Below are 19,297 nucleotides of genomic sequence, written 5' to 3' on the forward strand. Positions count from 1 at the left end.
CACACAGCACTCTGCACTCAAAAGCACACAGCACACTGCCCTCAACAGCACACGGCACTCTGCCCTCAACAGCACACAGCACTCTGCCCTCAACAGCACTCTGCACTCTGCCCTCAACAGCACTCTGCACTCACACAATGTTCACCCTGCACGCTTACACACTGTTAACCCTGCATACTCACACACTGCTCACCCTGCACGCTCATACACTGCTCACACGACACACTCACACACTGCTCACCCTACGTAATGCGAAAAGACCTAGCTCTGCCCTTTGGCCTGTGCTTTAATCGTACAGTAGGTTGTGAGTAGTTGCGCTTGATTGGTTGAGGCGTCCCCTCCTTGCTGCTCCCCTCACAAAGGGCCGGCTGCCTCAATGAAGCTCCCAAGACACGTGCTCAGCTGTTCTTTGTTTGAGCTCCTGTGTGTCAGTGCACCTTGTAAGCGCACAAGCATACCCTGCTCTCTCTGGAACAGTCACTCTGCACTCTGCCCTCAACACTCTGCCCTCAACAGCACTCTGCCCTCAACAGCACACAGCACTCTGCCCTCAACAGCACACAGCACTCTGCCCTCAACAGCACACAGCACTCTGCCCTCAACAGCACACAGCACTCTGCCCTCAACAGCACACATCACTCTGCCCTCAACAGCACACAGCAGTCTGCCCTCAACAGCACACAGCACTCTGCACTCAACAGCACACAGCACTCTGCACACAACAGCACACAGCACTCTGCCCTCAACAGCACACAGCACTCTGCCCTCAACAGCACACAGCACTCTGCCCTCAACAGCACACAGCACTCTGCCCTCAACAGCACGCAGCAGTCTGCCCTCAACAGCACGCAGCAGTCTGCCCTCAACAGCACGCAGCACTCTGCCCTCAACAGCACGCAGCACTCTGCCCTCAACAGCACGCAGCACTCTGCCCTCAACAGCACGCAGCACTCTGCCCTCAACAGCACGCAGCACTCTGCACTCAACAGCACGCAGCACTCTGCACTCAACAGCACGCAGCACTCTGCACTCAACAGCACGCAGCACTCTGCACTCAACAGCACGCAGCACTCTGCACTCAACAGCACGCAGCACTCTGCACTCAACAGCACTCTGCCCTCAACAGCACTCTGCCCTCAACAGCACTCTGCCCTCAACAGCACTCTGCCCTCAACAGCACTCTGCCCTCAACAGCACTCTGCCCTCAACAGCACTCTGCCCTCAACAGCACTCTGCCCTCAACAGCACTCTGCACTCTGCCCTCAACAGCACTCTGCACTCACACAATGTTCACCCTGCACGCTCACACACTGTTAACCCTGCATACTCACACACTACTCACCCTGCACGCTCATACACTGCTCACACTACACACTCACACACTGCTCACCGTACGTAATGCGAAAAGACCTAGCTCTGCCCTTTGGCCTGTGTTTAATCGCACAATAGGTTGTGAGTAGTTGCGCTTGATTGGTTGAGGCGTCCCCTCCTTCCTGCTCCCCTCACAGAGGGCAGGCTGCCTCAATGAAGCTCCCAAGACACGCGTTCAGCTGTTCTTTGTTTTAGCTCCTGTGTGTCAGTGCACCGTGTAAGCGCACAAGCATACCCTGCTCTCTCTGGAACAGTCACTCTGCACTCTGCCATCAACACTCTGCCCTCAACAGCACTCTGCCCTCAACAGCACTCTGCTCTCAAAAGCACACAGCACTCTGCACTCAACAGCACACAGCACTCTGCACTCAACAGCACACAGCACTCTGCACTCAACAGCACACAGCACTCTGCACTCAACAGCACACAGCACTCTGCACTCAACAGCACACAGCACTCTGCACTCAACAGCACACAGCACTCTGGCCTCAACAGCACACAGCACACAGCACTCTTCCCTCAACAGCATCTGCACTCTGCCCTCAACAGCATGCACTCAACAGCACACAGCACTCTGCCCTCAACAGCACACATCACTCTGCACTCAACAGCACACGGCACTCTGCACTCAACAGCACTCTGCACTCTGCCCTCAACAGCACTCTGCACTCTGCCCTCAACAGCACTCTGCACTCTGCCCTCAACAGCACTCTGCACTCTGCCCTCAACAGCACTCTGCACTCTGCCCTCAACAGCACACAGCACTCTGCACTCAACAGCACTATACACTCAACAGCACTCTGCACTCAACAGCACTCTGCACTCAACAGCACACAGCACTCTGCACTCAACAGCACACAGCACTCAACAGCACACAGCACTCAACAGCACACAGCACTCAACAGCACACAGCACTCAACAGCACTCTGCACTCAATAGCACTCTGCACTCAACAACACTCTGCACTCAACAGCACACAGCACTCTGGCCTCAACAGCACACAGCACTCTGCCCTCAACAGCACACAGCTCACTGCACTCAACAGCACACAGCACTCTGCACTCAACAGCACACAGCACTCAACAGCACTCTGCACTCAATAGCACTCTGCACTCAACAACACTCTGCACTCAACAGCACACAGCACTCTGCCCTCAACAGCACACAGCTCACTGCACTCAACAGCACACAGCTCACTGCACTCAACAGCACACAGCACTCTGCCCTCAACAGCACTCTGCACTCTTCCCTCAACAGCACACAGCACTCTGCCCTCAACAGCACTCTGTACTCAACAGCACACAACAATCTGCACTCAACTGCACACAGCACTCTGCCCTCAACAGCACTCTGCACTCTGCCCTCAACAGCACTCTGCACTCAACAGCACTCTGCACTCAACAGCAGTCTGCACTCAACAGCAGTCTGCACTCAACAGCACTCTGCCCTCAACAGCACTCTGCCCTCAACAGCACTCTGCCCTCAACAGCACTCTGCCCTCAACAGCACTCTGCACTCTGCCCTCAACAGCACTCTGCACTCAACAGCAGTCTGCACTCAACAGCACTCTACACTCAACAGCACACAGCACTCTGCACTCAACAGCACACAGCACTCTGCACTCAACAGCACTATACACTCAACAGCACTCTGCACTCAACAGCACTATACACTCAACAGCACTATGCACTCAACAGCACTCTGCACTCAACAGCACTCTGCACGCAACAGCACTCTGCACGCAACAGCACTCTGCACTCTGCACTCAACAGCACTCTGCACTCAACAGCACTCAACACTCTGCACTCAACAGCACACAGCACTCAACAGCACTCTGCACTCAACAGCACACATCACTCTGCACTCAACAGCACACAGCACTCTGCACTCTACAGCACTCTGCACTCTACAGCACTCTGCCCTCTACAGCACTCTGCCCTCTACAGCACTCTGCCCTCTACAGCACTCTGCCCTCTACAGCACTCTGCACTGTACAGCACTCTGCACTGTACAGCACTCTGCACTGTACAGCACTCTGCACTGTACAGCACTCTGCACTGTACAGCACTCTGCACTGTACAGCACTCTGCACTGTACAGCACACAGCACTCAACAGCACTCTGCACTCAACAGCACACATCACTCAAAAGCACTCTGCACTCAACAGCACACAGCACTCTGCCCTCAGCAGCACTCTGCCCTCAGCAGCACTCTGCCCTCAGCAGCACTCTGCCCTCAGCAGCACTCTGCCCTCAGCAGCACTCTGCACAATACAGCACTCTGCACAATACAGCACTCTGCACTGTACAGCACTCTGCACTGTACAGCACACAGCACTCAACAGCACTCTGCACTCAACAGCACACATCACTCAAAAGCTCTGCACTCAACAGCACACAGCACTCTGCCCTCAACAGCACTCTGCCCTCAACAGCACTCTGCCCTCAGCAGCACTCTGCCCTCAGCAGCACTCTGCACAATACAGCACTCTGCACTCTACAGCACTCTGCACTCAACAGCACTCTGCACTCTACAGCACTCTGCACTCAACAGCACTCTGCACTCAACAGCACTCTGCCCTCAACAGCACTCTGCCCTCAACAGCACTCTGCACTGAACAGCTCACAGCACTCTGCACCCAACAGCACACAGCACTCTGCACTCAACAGCACACAGCACTCTGCACTCAACAGCATACAGCACTCTTCACTCAACAGCACACAGCACTCTGCACTCAACAGCACCTAATGCTTATAGAGTGGTCTGTATTCCGGTTTGTACGGAGGACACATGGGTTGTCGACAAAGGGAAAGAAGGAATGGAAAGCAACAAAAGTGCCCAAACGCCTTGGATGGCATCCCTATGAGGCAAAAAGGGGCCTCGGAGAGGCTCTGTGGCACTGGCATACGTATAGTGTACAGGGGCCACTTTTTACAGACGCCTCACCTTGAATCCAACTGGTACAGAGTTTGAGGAGGATAGCATAACCTCACAGCGATCACACAATGAGCCAATGGAGAGCCCAGGATTGAAACTGAACATGGGGCCAACACTGGGGTTTAAGATGCCAAGGAAAAAGGCACAGGTGGGATTAAATGCACAGAATGCTCGTACATTTATTGTTTAAGCGCTGAGGTATTTCACAGGTACGGAGTAAGTGTTAGGAGGCTCAGGCAGGAAGGGTAGGGTTCACTTCATCCAGTGGGTTCTCTACTGTGTAACCCAGACACCAGGCTAGAGGTAATTTGTTAAAGCTTTTGCAATAAATTATAAGAAACACACCTCTGAGAAGCACCAACATTTTTTTTTTCATTTGAAGCACTGATACCCAGTAAATACCCAATACAGGAGATAACAACAATATTGAAGTAAAGTAAAGGACTGGGATGCGGCCGTGCAGGAGGGACTAGCACAGAGTTCAGGTCTGGGAAGGTTATTGACGGAGGACGAGTGTCTGCTCACAATTTGGAAGGCGTGTGGGGCCCTTGGGTTTCTGTGGCTGAATACATGATTTTGTTTAGTTGTGTCTAAATATGTTTTCCTGTCCGTAGAGCCTCCCCCTGCACCCGAACAACGCACGCAGAATAAATTATTATCTTGAAATAATATCACTGTAAGTAATCTCTGTGACCCCCCCCATTTCTCACATGTGGTCCTGTTTTAGATCTAAAATAACCTTTTTTTATGGATGTTACGTTAAAGCAAACATATTTCTCTGCAAATTGTCTGTAATCGACACTCACACACCACTCAGAAAATTAAATCAAAGGAAAACGCAATTGAAAACAATCTGTTTAAAGAATTTTTCTGGGGCATCAGGGCAAGGTCTCTGCAGAACAAAGCTGGGTGGAATCAGTGTGCGCAATATATAATTGTACTACTGTGACTGGTATGGTAGAATTGCTGCAGCTGATACAGTGGAATTCTTGATCCGGAGTTCGTCCGGCTTCTTGCCCCGTTCACCTTTTCAGCAGTGTTTAAAAAGCTCCATTTGTGCCCGTGCCGGGTGGCAGAGGGCATCTAAATACCACGCCTACTTGCCTCTGGCAGCTTTGCCGAGGGGGTTGTGTCTCCTCCCTGCTGCTTGTCGCTATCAGCTGCCATTTGTTGGAGGGCTGCCCACCCAGCTGTGCAGAACGGGATCTGACAAATTAGGCTTGGAAGGAGCCACTCATAGACGGCTGGGGGCTGCTTGCTGCTGGGCTCAGGCACACTGGGTGCGTCGGTGGGGCCGTGCAGGAGGGACTAGCACGGAGTTCAGGTCTGGGCGGGTTAGTGACGGAGGACGAGTGTCTGCTTACAGGTTTAAAGGCGCGTGGGGTTCTCTGCTTTCTGTGGCTGAATTGCAAGATTTTAAAACAACACAGTATGATAAAATGTAATCTTCAAAAAACCGATAAAATATAATCTCGAAAAACGGACATACATTAAGCAGCTGCTAATACAACAAGGAAGCTGCGCGCTGAGCGCTGCAGAATTGTGAACGCGCCCGTTCACTAACGGAGGCACCCTGACAGCTCCTAATTATAATTTATGTACTTCTTAGCGCGAGCACGCACGAAATATGCCCAAAATGGCGGAACTAAACTACATTTACCCTATCACTTCAAGCCTATTAAAACGAAAACACAAGGAAGACGAATCACTGACCAGATGACAGAAAACGCTAAGGAATGTCTGGAATTTCTCTCTCCAAGGCCCTAGGAGATACTTCTTCTTTTTTTTCTCCTTTAACATTAGTTCTCAAACTCCTCCCAGTTTCACTGGGAAGGAGTCCGAGCCCTAAAAAATGAAGCAAATGAAGTCAGGGACATTTCAGAAAGTGTAGAAGACTTGGCAATTTGCAATGTAAATGAAAAAAAAGTTCCTCCTATCATTAGACCACGTCCCATTACTCGTAACGTGCTTGAGTGCAGCCCACTTTCTATAACTAGTCATGGGGTATCAATGATAGCGTCTTTAAAACTAACCGCATATTTCACGGAGGTTCGTTTAATTCACTTCAGGGGCTGGCCGACTGAGGGTCTGTTGCAGCAGTTCAAACCTCTCGACATGCGAGTTTCGCACACTTCTCTGCAGCCGGCCATGAATCTCCTGAGCTGTCTTTCCGGCCTGCCATGTGCTCTTCTGTGGTGGTGACACAGTTGCGCCATAAATAACCAGAGGGGCCAGCAAGCTGATGCTTTGGGTAAAGCTGTCTGCTCGCTTTAGTTTGTAATGTTTATTTTTAGCCTCTCGGCACCGCATGCTGATGTTTCGCTCCTTCCGGGAATGCCACTGACAGAATTAGACCCCAATGGCTGCTCACGCGGGCGCGCCGCTCTGCAAACTCGTGCTCACGTGCCACTCGTGTTAGTAGGTCAGAGGACATGGCCCTGCATGAACAGGTCCTACTCAGTGAGATATGTTCAAGGGCTGAAAGGTTTAATTTCTTAAGGTGCCTGTAGGTGACATAGTTTCGTGTCACTTCTGCTGGGGCTTTTCAAGTTGCAAAGTTGTTATGTAAAGAGAAGATGTGATGGTCACACCAGATTAAGTTCATGTTTCTTCTTGTTGTGATTAATCCCGGCATGCCAAAGATTACGTGTGGGCAAGCCACATAGAAATTTTCTTGCCACGTCAGTATGGTCATACCAAATGTTCGTTGCCTAAGACAGAGACAGATGTTGCTTATTGTTGGTTCTGGGAATGAAATTAATTAAGGCTTCCTTGAAGGCTCCGTTGTTTGAGGATATTATGTATCGCAAAAGAAATGAGCAGGAAATTATAAGTGAAGGGAAACACATTTCACGGATCTTGTCAGTACTAGGAAAGATTCACATTTAGTAAAGTCTTCCATTTTGCCCGTTCTTCTATATTTGAAAACACCAACCATCTCACCCGCTGTCTACACATGAGGGATCCCGAGTGTGTGCGTGTGTGACTGCTCCAGTGTGTGCGTGTGTGACTGCTCCAGTGTGTGCGTGCATGTGACTGCTCCAGAGTGTGTGTGTGTGACTGCTCCTGGGTGTGTGTGTGTGTGTGTGTATGTGACTGCTCCAGAGTGTGTGTGTGTGTATGTGACTGCTCCAGTGTGTGTGTGTGTGTATGTGACTGCTCCAGAGTGTGTGTGTGTGTGTGACTGCTCCAGTGGGTGTGTGTATGTGACTGCTCTGGTTGTGTGTATGTGGGGGGCTCTGGGTGTGTGTGTGGCTCTGGGTGTGTGTGGCTGGCTCTGGGTGTGTGTGGCTGGCTCTGGGTGTGTGTGGCTGGCTCTGGGTGTGTGTGTGTGGCTCTGGGTGTGTGTGGCTGGCTCTGGGTGTGTGTGTGTGGCTCTGGGTGTGTGTGTGGGTGGTAGTAATTGCTGTCTGCTGAGCTCGTCCGTAGGGTACAATAGTTCTCACATTTGCGAGAGATTAAGCTATTGGCAATGTAAATGACAATGCCATTTATTTATCTGTTTTCAAAACCAACACAAATACAAATTTTGTCATTTACAATGCCAATAGCTCTAACTTCTCCAAAGGCGAAACCGTTGCATTGTAAATGCTTGTTTTAACTTAGAGTTAGTCGACCAGTGGTTGGATCTTTAACCAGAGTCTTTTGTGCAGAGTCTGGGTGAAATAAGCCTTCTGCAGGAGGCCGATCTTTTGGTGCGGAGGGAGGTTTCGGCACAAAACTGGCTTCTTTTGGTTTTAAAGTTGTTTTGCAATGTCTTTAACAGGAGAAGTAGGAGTCTTTTTCTGCTCCGATGTTTTTTTCGGCTCCGATGATTTTATCGGTTCCGATGCATTCTTCGGACCTCATGGTTTTTTCGGTTCTGGTGGTCTTTTTGAATCCGAAGCATGTTTGCTTGGTTCCGACCTGGGTTTCGGTGCCGAGGGACTAGCAGTATGCTTCAGCGCCGATTGTTTAGATGCCGGCATGGCAGCCGATGATGTCTTTTTCGGTGCCGGTAGGTGTGCGCCGGCACCGTGGGGAGGCCGACTCGAGTCCGAGTCGCCGGAAGGCTTAGTGAGCTTCTTAGCCGGGCCCAGTAGGCGGGGCAGTAGAGGCAGTGTCCCGGTGTGCACCCAAGGGCGAGGGTGTGACCGAAGCCTTTTTTGAATGTGTCGAGGAAGGGTCGGGGTCGAAGGTCTTACTCACATCCCGCTGTGCAGGAGTGATGTCCTCGACATCGGAATCTTCTGCCACGGAGTTGCTGTCGACGCCATGTTGTTCTGGGACGTCGACGCCCTCTTCGAAGATGTCGTCTGGAATCGGAGCTGAAGATTGAGCCATTGTTCTCCTCGCTCTTCGGTCCCGGATCGTCTTCTTGGAGCGGAAGGAGGCACAAGCAGAACAGTCTCTGGCCTCGTGCTCCGGGAAGAGGCAAAGGTTACACACCTCATGAAGGTGGGTGTGGGGAAACTTCGACCCACATTGAGGACACTTTTTAAATGGCGTCCTTTCCATGAGCTGGAGTCGAGGCCTAGTTAGGTCGAAGGCGGTCGTCGACGACCGGAATCGAAGGCTTCGATGTTGAAGAGTAGCGTCGACTGGAAACGCGTACGAAACTATATTGTTGAAGTTGGTGAGGAATGCGCGCCGAAGGAAATTGGTTCCAACACGGAGCGCTGGAAACACATCCGAACCCGGTGGCGGAAAAAAACAATCTGGGGATGGATCCGACGCCCATGCACAGTATCATCCAAAGGAGGAGTCACCTATCCTGTGACTTCCAAAGACTTTTCCGACAAGAAAAACAAACTGCAAACATCCGGGCCCAACACTAGGTGTCGATCTATGCACAGTGTGTAATCTGCAGCACATATGCCTCGAACATATATATATTTTTACTATGTTAACACTTGAGGTATTTGTTTGCGTAAACAATTTTTGTTCTAGCTACCTTTCCCTGATTGTACATATTCTTAAGGCATATGTATCTGTACATATGCTAGATATATCGCAAATTAGTCACTGTAATAATATATCTAAAATATTTGGATCTTTCTAAAAAAAAAAACTTATAATGCAAATCTAAACATACAAAAAATCTGAACTTTAAACTTGCTACTACAGGGTGGTCTTCACTCACCTCATAAGCTGGGAGTTCTCCTTCAGTGAAGACAACATCGACTAGCGGCTGATCCTCAGAAACTCCCTGCTTACCATCCTTCCTTCGAAGCTTTAGTCTTTGAAGAAGGTATGGCAGGATGCATTCGATGAACTGGTTACTAACTTGGGAAACAATAAGTAGGGAGGCGAGCCGCTGTGGAAAAAAGAATAATGTTGAGTATCAGGTGACCTTGTTCACTGGCAACTACACAGTCCTGGAACCCACTTTGCAGTATATGTGTTCTGAGATAAGTTCTTAAGGCATTATTTATATTTGGCGGACACGATACTTTGTCAAAATGAGTCAGATATCCCTTCCACCATATTACAAGTGGCACAGTCTATAAAGCACTTGTAATATGGCGGGCAGGATGGGGTATCCCATCTGCCAAACACTAAATAAGACCCTTAGTTAGATGCAGTTTAACTTGAAACATTCAAGTACAAAATTCAGAAGCCTGGATCCCCACTAACTCATATAATTGTCACCCTAATCTACTTTTATCTCAAAATCAAGCCCACACTGAAGGAGTCAGCAGCACACTTGGATCAGAAGCCCCTTCTTTGGTTGATAGAATCACTAAGGAATTATCTGATCCTCCTGAATATGGAATTGTTATGATTTGGATATTAATGGGATGTGCCTACGATATGGTACTGTTCCATTGTGGGGTTCCAGCTCAGTACAGTTGCTGCTGTGGAACCTGACACACCTGTTTCTTGTGTGTATGCTACTTGGAATAAATCTATTTCAACTTAAAAGGATTTGGCGTGTTATATGGACGATAAAACATAACAATATGGCGATGAGCTGGAAGTGGACCAGTCTTGGATGGTGCAGTTACCATTTAGTAAACTATTTTTGGGGCTTTGCGTGAACACCGGAAATTTCATGTTTTGACTTTATAATGGCGAGTTGTGGATACAAGGATGACCAAGCCTGTGTTGTTGCCTGTTTTCTAAGGATCTGGGATATTTTGTTGAAGTCGCACTGGAGGTGAGCAAATCAGTGTCAAGACAGTGCATTGTTTGAAAGCCTGCCATTGAATCTTACTGGCTGATGCTAGTGCTTGTGTGAAGCGTGCTTTCAAATCGGCATGATATCGCTGCTCGCGGAGTCCTTTCGTGGTGGTGTGCGCTCACGTCTTCTGGAGGATTTTGGAAGGCGTTCTGACATTCCTCTCACCTAATAGAGGAGTCTCACAACATGAACTAGGGAGGCCATCTTTTCTATCGGCTGCAATGGAGGAAATTAGCACACGGAAGGGGCTTTGTTCCAAGTCTTCTGGTTTGGGCATCTCCAAGACTGTTGTGTACCTCTCTTTGAAGGTTTGAGAGGTAAACTGACTTTTATTTACTCTTGTAACATCTTGGTTATATTTTTCATGTTTTTGGAAAATACACAGCACAGGAAACAGGTATAAGTTTTTTTGGTTACTGTGTATGGTAGGCCATTTTGGACACAATTATTCATACACAATAGGATGCATTTTTTTTTACTAGTATTGACTATTTTCAATCATTTGCCTCTACTCTCATATTTATTTTGTGGCAAGAAGTATCGTTGTTGTTGCTTCATATTTTTCGCTTAACCTGGATTTTGGGTGCTGCGTTTTGTTACAACTTGGTAAATTCATTTTGGAGCAACTACATTATGGTGCAACAGAATTTTTCTATTAGCTCTCCACATGCATTCTGAGCATCAGGATGGATTAGTTACTTACCTGTAATCCTAGTTCTCTTCCAGGGGTATACTCATTAAAGTCATAAGCACTGAATTATCTCCGCCCATGAGCGGGAACCCGGAACACATAACAATATGCATATATAGGTGTAAATATATCAAAAAGTACATTGTACTAAAATAATTATACACATATACATGTATAACAACCATAATATGCAGCCTAACATATACACATAGGCTAATAAAGCCAACCTTACACACGTTCTGAAGCATGAAAATATGCGAAATATAAATGCAATAAACAGGCATGAGCCCAAAATGCATTTCATAACCATGAAAAACTTTTATTTTCATCAAAGAACCTGTTGTAAACAGTTATTAGCCTAAAAGGCTGCATATGAAAAATTGTCTGTGTACAGAAAATCAGACTGGCACCCTGCCTTTAAGGCCCCAGAGAATCTGCACACTTTGCCTTTAAGGCCTCTAGGAGAACTCTGTTCCCATCATGCACCACAGGTGACAGTTAGGTCAGTTCTTTTGTACGGTACAGTAAACTTTTAGCAGGAATCTGCACTTAAAAACTTCATAATACATATTGAAAAAACTTCAATGCTACTGCTCGCCCGGGGAGGCGGGAGGGTGCTTATGACTTTAATGAGTATACCCCTGGAAGAGAACTAGGATTACAGGTAAGTAACTAATCCTTCTCTTCCAGGGGATACTCATTAATAGTCATAAGCACTGAATAGAGTAGCAAGCTCATACCCACTAGAAGCGGGCGAACAGATAAATGCATAGATGCACTTTTAACAACACAGTGTTTAACTAGAAACAGCAAACAAATTTCTGAGTGATGCTTGTCCCACTTGTGCATCAACCTGCGCATCAGAATCCAAGCAGTAATGACGTGTAAACGTATGCACTGAACGCCAAGTAGCTGCTTTACATATCTCTGACATAGCCACATTCCTAAGGAGAGCTGTGGTAGCAGCTTTCCCTCTCGTAGAATGAGCCCTAGGTCTACCTGATAAAGACTTGTGGGCTAGCTGATAAGCCAGTAAGATACATGACACTATCCATCTAGAAATGGATCTCTTGGATGCTGCCAAACCAGTATTCGTAGGACCATAGTTCACAAACAAACGGTCCGTGTGTCTCAACGACTTTGTTTTATCTAAGTAAAATTTCAAAACCCTCTTTAGGTCCAATGAATGCAAAGTCCGCTCAGCCGGACTCGAAGGGTTTGGAAAGAAAGTAGGCAATGTTATGGATTGGTTCACATGAAAATCCGACACCACCTTTGGTAGAAAAGCAGGATGAGTCCTAAGCACCACTCTGTTTCCATGAAAAACTGTGTATGGTTCCTTGCAACACAGAGCCTGAATCTCGCTCACTCTACGAGCAGAAGTGATAGCTACCAGGAATGCTACCTTCCAAGAAAAGTGTTGCAAAGAAGCTTTATGTATGGGCTCAAATGGTGGACCCATCAACTTAGTCAATACCACATTAAGCTCCCAAGGTGGAGAAGGAGACCTGACTGGAGGAAAAACCTTCCTTAACCCTTCTAGAAAATCCTTCACCACAGGCATCCGAAAAAACGATATCTGTGTAGGTGATTTTCTATAAGCCGTTATTGCAGCAAGATGGACCTTGATAGAACTAAACTGCAAACCAGACTCAGCAAGGTAAAGAAGATAAGGCAAGATCACCTGTTCTTGACCATGAATAGGATCAAGACCTTTACTCTGACACCAGAGGTAAAAGCGTTTCCACTTAAATCCGTAGGATTGTCTTGTAGAAGGCCGCTTTGCCTCCTTAAGAATGTTCATACACTCCGGATTCAGCTGTAAATGTCCGTACTGGATGACTTCAGGAGCCATGCTGCCAAGCGCAGGGAGGGCAGATTCGGGTGAAACACTCACCCCTGCTGCTTGGACAGAAGATCCGGGCGACAAGGCAATCTCCTGTGTGGCCTGAAGGACAACTGGAGGAGATCTGGGAACCACCACTGGCGTGGCCACTCCGGGCAAATCAGTATCATTCTGGAGTTGGTCTTGTACATCCGGTTGATCACTGCTGGTATCAACGGTGTCGGTGGAAAGGCGTACAGCAAATTTTGACACCAGTCTATCAAAAGGGCATTCCCTTGAGACCCTTTCTGGGAAAACCTGGACGCGAAGACGGGGCATTTTGTGTTTGCTGCGTCTGCGAACAGATCGATGTCTGGTGTTCCCCAAGCCTGGAAAATGCTGTGCGCGACGTCTTCGTTGAGAACCCAGTCGTGCGCTTCGACGAAGTCTCGGCTGAGGCCGTCCGCCTCTGAGTTGAGACTTCCTGGTAGGTGAACTGCTGTTATGGACAGGTCCCTTGCAAGTAACCAATGCCAGATGGTCTGGGCTTCTATGGACAGAGTCCTGGATCTGGTACCCCCCTGCTTGTTTAGATAATACATTGTTGTGGTATTGTCTGTTTGTACCAGAAGGGACCAAGTCTGTAGAGATGGAGCCAGAGACTTGAGAGCAAGATGGACCGCTCTGAGTTCGAGTAGATTGATGTGATATCCTTTCTCGAAGTCTGACCATAGCCCTTGTACCTGAAGAGGGCCCATATGTGCCCCCCAACCAAGGAGAGAGGCATCTGTGATGAGAGTCTGCGTTGGTGGGTCCTGATGAAAAGGAACTCCCTTCATCAAGTGTGCCTTCTTCATCCACCACCGAATGGAATCTCTTGCCGACTGTTGGAGATGAATTCGATCCTCCCAGCGTCCCGTACTCTGTTTCCACTGATCTGCCAGACACTGCTGAAGAGGACGCATCTGCAAACGTGCGTTTGGCACGATGAATATGCATGATGCCATGGACCCCAGGGGAGAGGATACTTGCCGAACTGTCGGACGAGCATACTGGAGGAGAAGCACGCACTTCGCCTTGATAGATGACCATCTCTCCTCCGAAGGACACACGTTTTCGTTTTCTGTGTCCAGCTGCGCACCCAGGTAGTGGATTTTCTGGGTGGGATTCATTATGGACTTCTTGTAGTTGACTTGCAGACCCAACTTGCACATGAGTTGGAGGCATATCGATAGATGTTCTTTTAGTAGCGATGGGGATGAACTCTTCAGAAGCCAGTCGTCTAAGTACGGATATATTAAAATCATTCTCTTTCGAAGACAAGCTGCCACTACCGCCATACATTTTGAAAATGTTCTGGGAGCTGATCTCAGGCCAAAAGGGAGTACTGAGTACTGGTAATGATGAACCCCTACTTGGAACCTGAGGAACTTGCGATGCTTTCTGGATACCGGAATATGAAAGTACGCATCTTTCAGATCGATGGAGCACATCCAATCCCCTTGGTGTAATTGAGGGAAAATCTGATGAAGAGCCAGCATTCTAAATTTCTCCTTCCGAATGAATTTGTTCAATACTCTCAGATCCAGAATGGGTCTGAACTCCGTAGCTGGACCTTTTTTCTGAACGAGAAAAATTCGAGAGTACAAGCCTTGACCTCTCTGTTGAGATGGTACTGGTTCTATGGCGTTCTTCTTCAGTAGGACGTTCGCTTCCTGCTGCAAGCGCCTTATATTCCACTGAACCACCCTTAAGGCGCGAATGAAAGGAGGGGGCTTCTTGAATCTCAAAAGGTACCCGCTCTGAATAATACTCAGCACCCATCTGTCCTTTGTGATTTGCTTCCACTCGTCCAGATACCACACAATACTTCCTCCAACCGGAGTGGCACACGGTTGTGGAGGAAGCATCCGTTCATTGCTTTTGAGGCTGCTTGGTAGCAGAGGATTGCTGCCTGTTTCCATTGCCTCTGCCTCGCCCAGGTCGTCGCTGTTGAAATTGCGACCTCTGCTGATTCTGGCCTTGATTTTGCGAGGACCAATTCGACTGTTGGCCCCTCTGCTGAAAAGATCTTTTGTCAAAGGGACGAAAATTACCCCGACGTCGAAATTCTTTTTTCTTTTCAAGACCGACAGCTTTCAGGGTGTCCAACTCCACTTTCATTTTAGACATTTCGTCGTCAGCGTGAGAGCCAAATAGAGTCGAACCATTGAAAGGTAAATTCACCATCTTTCTCTGCGCCTCTGGCTTAAGTCCCGTAAGGCGAAGCCAAGCCGTACGTCTAGCACAAACACCATGTGCATAACCATGAGCTGACAGATCCGTCGCATCAGCAGCCGCACTAATACTCTGGTTAGCCACCAATCCTCCTTCTTCCACTATTTCCAGGAAGTCTTTCTGATCCTCCTTAGGGAGTTTATCTGCAAAACGAGTCACTGAGTCCCAGAGCAGACGATCATAGCGACCCAATAAGGCTGACGCACTGGCCACTCTCATGACCGAACCTGAGGTGTTGCACATTCTTCTCCCCAAGGAATCCATACTCTTACTATCCTTTTCAGGTGGAGCAGAAGAGGTAGATGCCGCAGAATGTGCTTTTCTGACTGCCGCCACAATAAGTGAATCTGGAGGAGGGTCAGAACGCAAAAATAAAGGATCCTCTGCTGGAGCCCTGTACTTCTTAGCAATCCTAGAAGGACCAGAACCCACCGTGGCCGGAGTTAAGAAAGTTCTCATTGCTGGTTCTATTAATCCGGGCACTAACGGCAGAAGAGGTCTACCAGTCGTCTTGTGATGTAGGGTTTCAAAGATGACTGACGTTGCTATTTGAGGAACTGCCATCTTGATCTTGAACTTATTCGCCCCACGACACAACACATCATTAAATGTGCCCAAATCATCCACTGGAGACACTCTGGAAGGGGGAGTAGATGAGATTGTGGGAGAATAGTCTCTATAGGAAGATCTTAAAGAAGACTTCGAAGACGTAGAAGATGAGGAAGGAGACCTACTCCGCCTCGGAGGAGTTGCCGATCGCTGCCTCATTCGTTCCCGTGAACGTGATTTCTCTCTCACTAAGGACCTAGAGCGTGATCTTCTATGCAGCTCCGTCTGAGGGACCGGAGCCCTCATCCCCATCAGTCCTGCATCTGGACGCATTTTCCAATGTCTCAGGCTTTCCAGCCACCTCGGAGACAAGTTACTAGGCCGCCCTACACGCTCAGGTGAAACCTCAGGTGACACCTGCACAATATTCAGTCCAGTGGAAGACTTGGAGGCTCTGGAAACTACACTGTGCTCAGAAAACAATGAGCCAGATGGAGTCCGTTGTCTGGGCACCAATTGTCTATCATCCGACACCTGTCCTGAGGTTGAGCCCGAATGAGCCACCACAGACGAGTCCTGGTGCACTACCTCTTGTCCCACCGCAGACCTGTCGTCTTGCTGGTCACGCGGAGAAGACAAATGTTCTGGACTGATGTCTGACCTCGACAAAGACCTAATTGAGGTCCGAGATGCCGGTCTGGATAGTCTCGACGCCGACCCATGTTCGGGTGGGGGAGACCTAGACACTCCATGCTTCGAGCCCGAAGCAGACTTCGACATCGACCTATGTCGCGATGGAGACCTTGATCTTCTCTTTTTAGGTCTCGACGTCGACTCCTTCGACGTCGTCCTTTCTCTCGACGTCAACCTCTTCTTCAAAGACGTCGTAAGTCTCTCTCTCGACCTCGGTCTCTCCTTCGACGTCGACACTTTCCTCGACGTCGACACACCATCGTCGTCGGACGCCTCTCTTCTCTCGACGTCGACTTCTCACGAGCCTTCGACGTCGGACATGGCACCCCCGACGTCGTCTTTACAGCAATCGACACCAGATGTCTCGACGTCGAAAGAGATTTCGACGGCGACCGCCTCGACGCTGAACCTTGCCTCACCGGCGAAGTCCTCGACGTCGACGGAGCCCTCTTCGACATCGACAATGTCTTTTTTGACGGCGACGCTCCCTGGAGTCGAGTTTTCTTAGATCTACCTTCTGGAGACGCTGATCTTCGACGTTTAGGATGAGAAGATGGCTTGGAAGAGGAGAATAAGCCCTTGGAACTCTTCTCACCACGGTTTTCTCTCTCCAGGAGGCCCAGCAACCTCATTTTCTCCCTTTCTCTTAAAGTTCTACTGGAAAGGTTGAGGCAGTGATAACAATCCTCCACCTTATGAGAAGCTGGAAGACACACCACACAAACAGAGTGTGGATCCGTTTTTGACATCTTCTTCCCACAGGAAGGACATTTGTAAAATAAAGGTGGCATTCTGACTAAAAAATACCAACAGTTAGTCAGAACAAGATAGAAAACACCACCAAAATATTCTTTTGTCAAAAAAAGGTAAGAAAAAAACAACTTCTGACAGAAAATACTACAAATGAGCAGAGCTCAAGTTCCAGGTTCCTCACAGAACAAGCCGGAAAAAAGAACTGACCTAACTGTCACCTGTGGTGCATGATGGGAACAGAGTTCTCCTAGAGGCCTTAAAGGCAAAGTGTGCAGATTCTCTGGGGCCTTAAAGGCAGGGTGCCAGTCTGATTTTCTGTACACAGACAATTTTTCATATGCAGCCTTTTAGGCTAATAACTGTTTACAACAGGTTCTTTGATGAAAATAAAAGTTTTTCATGGTTATGAAATGCATTTTGGGCTCATGCCTGTTTATTGCATTTATATTTAGCATATTTTCATGCTTCAGAACGTGTGTAAGGTTGGCTTTATTAGCCTATGTGTATATGTTAGGCTGCATATTATGGTTGTTATACATGTATATGTGTATAATTATTTTAGTACAATGTACTTTTTGATATATTTACACCTATATATGTATATTGTTATGTGTTCCGGGTTCCCGCTCATGGGCGGAGATAATTCAGTGCTTATGACTATTAATGAGTATCCCCTGGAAGAGAACTGAACCTTCCATGAAATGGGTAGAATGGAAGGAATATTCCGAGAAATATATTGCTGCAATTGATGAGTCTAAGAATAGGTCGGCGAAACCGAAAAATGGAACCCTTTTGCATTCACTGGGCCTCATTAGTTTAAAAACATATATTTGCATGCTAAAAGCTACTGTTGGGGGGAATGCTAATGTTTTTGTGGCTACTCTACAAGATTTGGACACATATCTGGCACCTAATGTGTGCACAGGTATTACCAGGTTTAAGTTCTTTTAACACAAGCAAAACAAGGGTGAGGCAGTGGACATTTATGCAGCGGAGTTAAAACAAAGTGGCTATTGATTGTAAATTTGGTGCCATTCATGATGATTTGATTAGGGATCAATTGGTCATGCATGCCAATAATCTGACAATACAAGAACGTTTGTGGGTTAATGGGCATTCACCTTTGGAGGAAGTGCTTACCATTGTGCATAAGGCAGAAATATCTGGGAGGTGAGCCACAGAGTTAAAACAGTCTGATAAGGAACTGTCTTGTGTCTGTAAAGTTTTTTGCCGTAAAAGAGATTATGAAAAGAAAGTAGACAATAGGGCCACCCGTGCATTCAATGATAGGAAATGTTACAGCTGCGGCAGCAATAAACATCTCGCGTACACTATAGCATGTCCTGCACTCAAGCAAAAAAGCAGTAGTTGTGGTACCGTAGGACATCACGCGAAAGTATGCAAGAAGAAGAAATATAAAGTGACATCTAACCATGAAGGTAGAAGCTCTAGTGGAAGTGAAAGTGAAGAGGAGCTTACTAAGCAGAACAGTGTTATGGCTCTACATGAGAAATTTGTGCTCAGGAGGAGAGAAATAATAAAGGTAACCACGAATGCAACATATCCATTGGTGCTGTAAGGATAAAAATCTATGCAGATTCAGGATCACCTTTTACTATTGCAAATGAAGAAGTCTGGAAGGATGCATTGTGGGAGAAAATCGGCAAGCATTTGTCTCCATGGAATATTAAACCGGAAAGTTTCACAGGAGAAAGGATCGACATTCTAGGTTTCAGATGGTTATCCTTTGTGTTTAAAGGCAGACATGCAAGGGGTAAATTGCACGTGGCAAGAAGAGGACCATCGGTTCTGGGTTGGCAGGACCAAGGCAATCTTCATATTGTTCTGGACCCGAACAGTGTTGACAAAGTATTGGTTGTGGAGGATGGAACCACAGTTGGTGAGGAAGTGGCACACAGATATCCTAATGTCTTCAGCAAACAATTTGGTATGTTTGAAGGTTTTGAGCATGACATTGTGTTTAAATGTGATGCTAATCCTAAAGTTCATAAAATGAGAATGGTACCTGTATTGATAC

At 47.7% G+C, this 19,297-nt stretch overlaps 1 protein-coding gene across 4 annotated transcripts in view; it reads right to left on the reverse strand.

Annotated features, from left to right (window-relative positions):
- Positions 1–19,297, reverse strand: part of LOC144799917 (anoctamin-10-like) — a 394,459-nt gene that overhangs the window by 169,781 nt on the left and 205,381 nt on the right. For all 4 annotated transcript variants that reach the window (XM_078671537.1, XM_078671539.1, XM_078671538.1 and 1 more), the window contains one exon: positions 9,431–9,604. In XM_078671537.1, the coding sequence (XP_078527663.1) occupies positions 9,431–9,604 (174 nt within the window). The remainder of the gene's footprint in view (positions 1–9,430; positions 9,605–19,297) is intronic.

The sequence above is a fragment of the Lissotriton helveticus genome, chromosome 12, assembly GCF_964261635.1.
Source record: "Lissotriton helveticus chromosome 12, aLisHel1.1, whole genome shotgun sequence".
Lineage (NCBI taxonomy): Eukaryota > Metazoa > Chordata > Amphibia > Caudata > Salamandridae > Lissotriton > Lissotriton helveticus.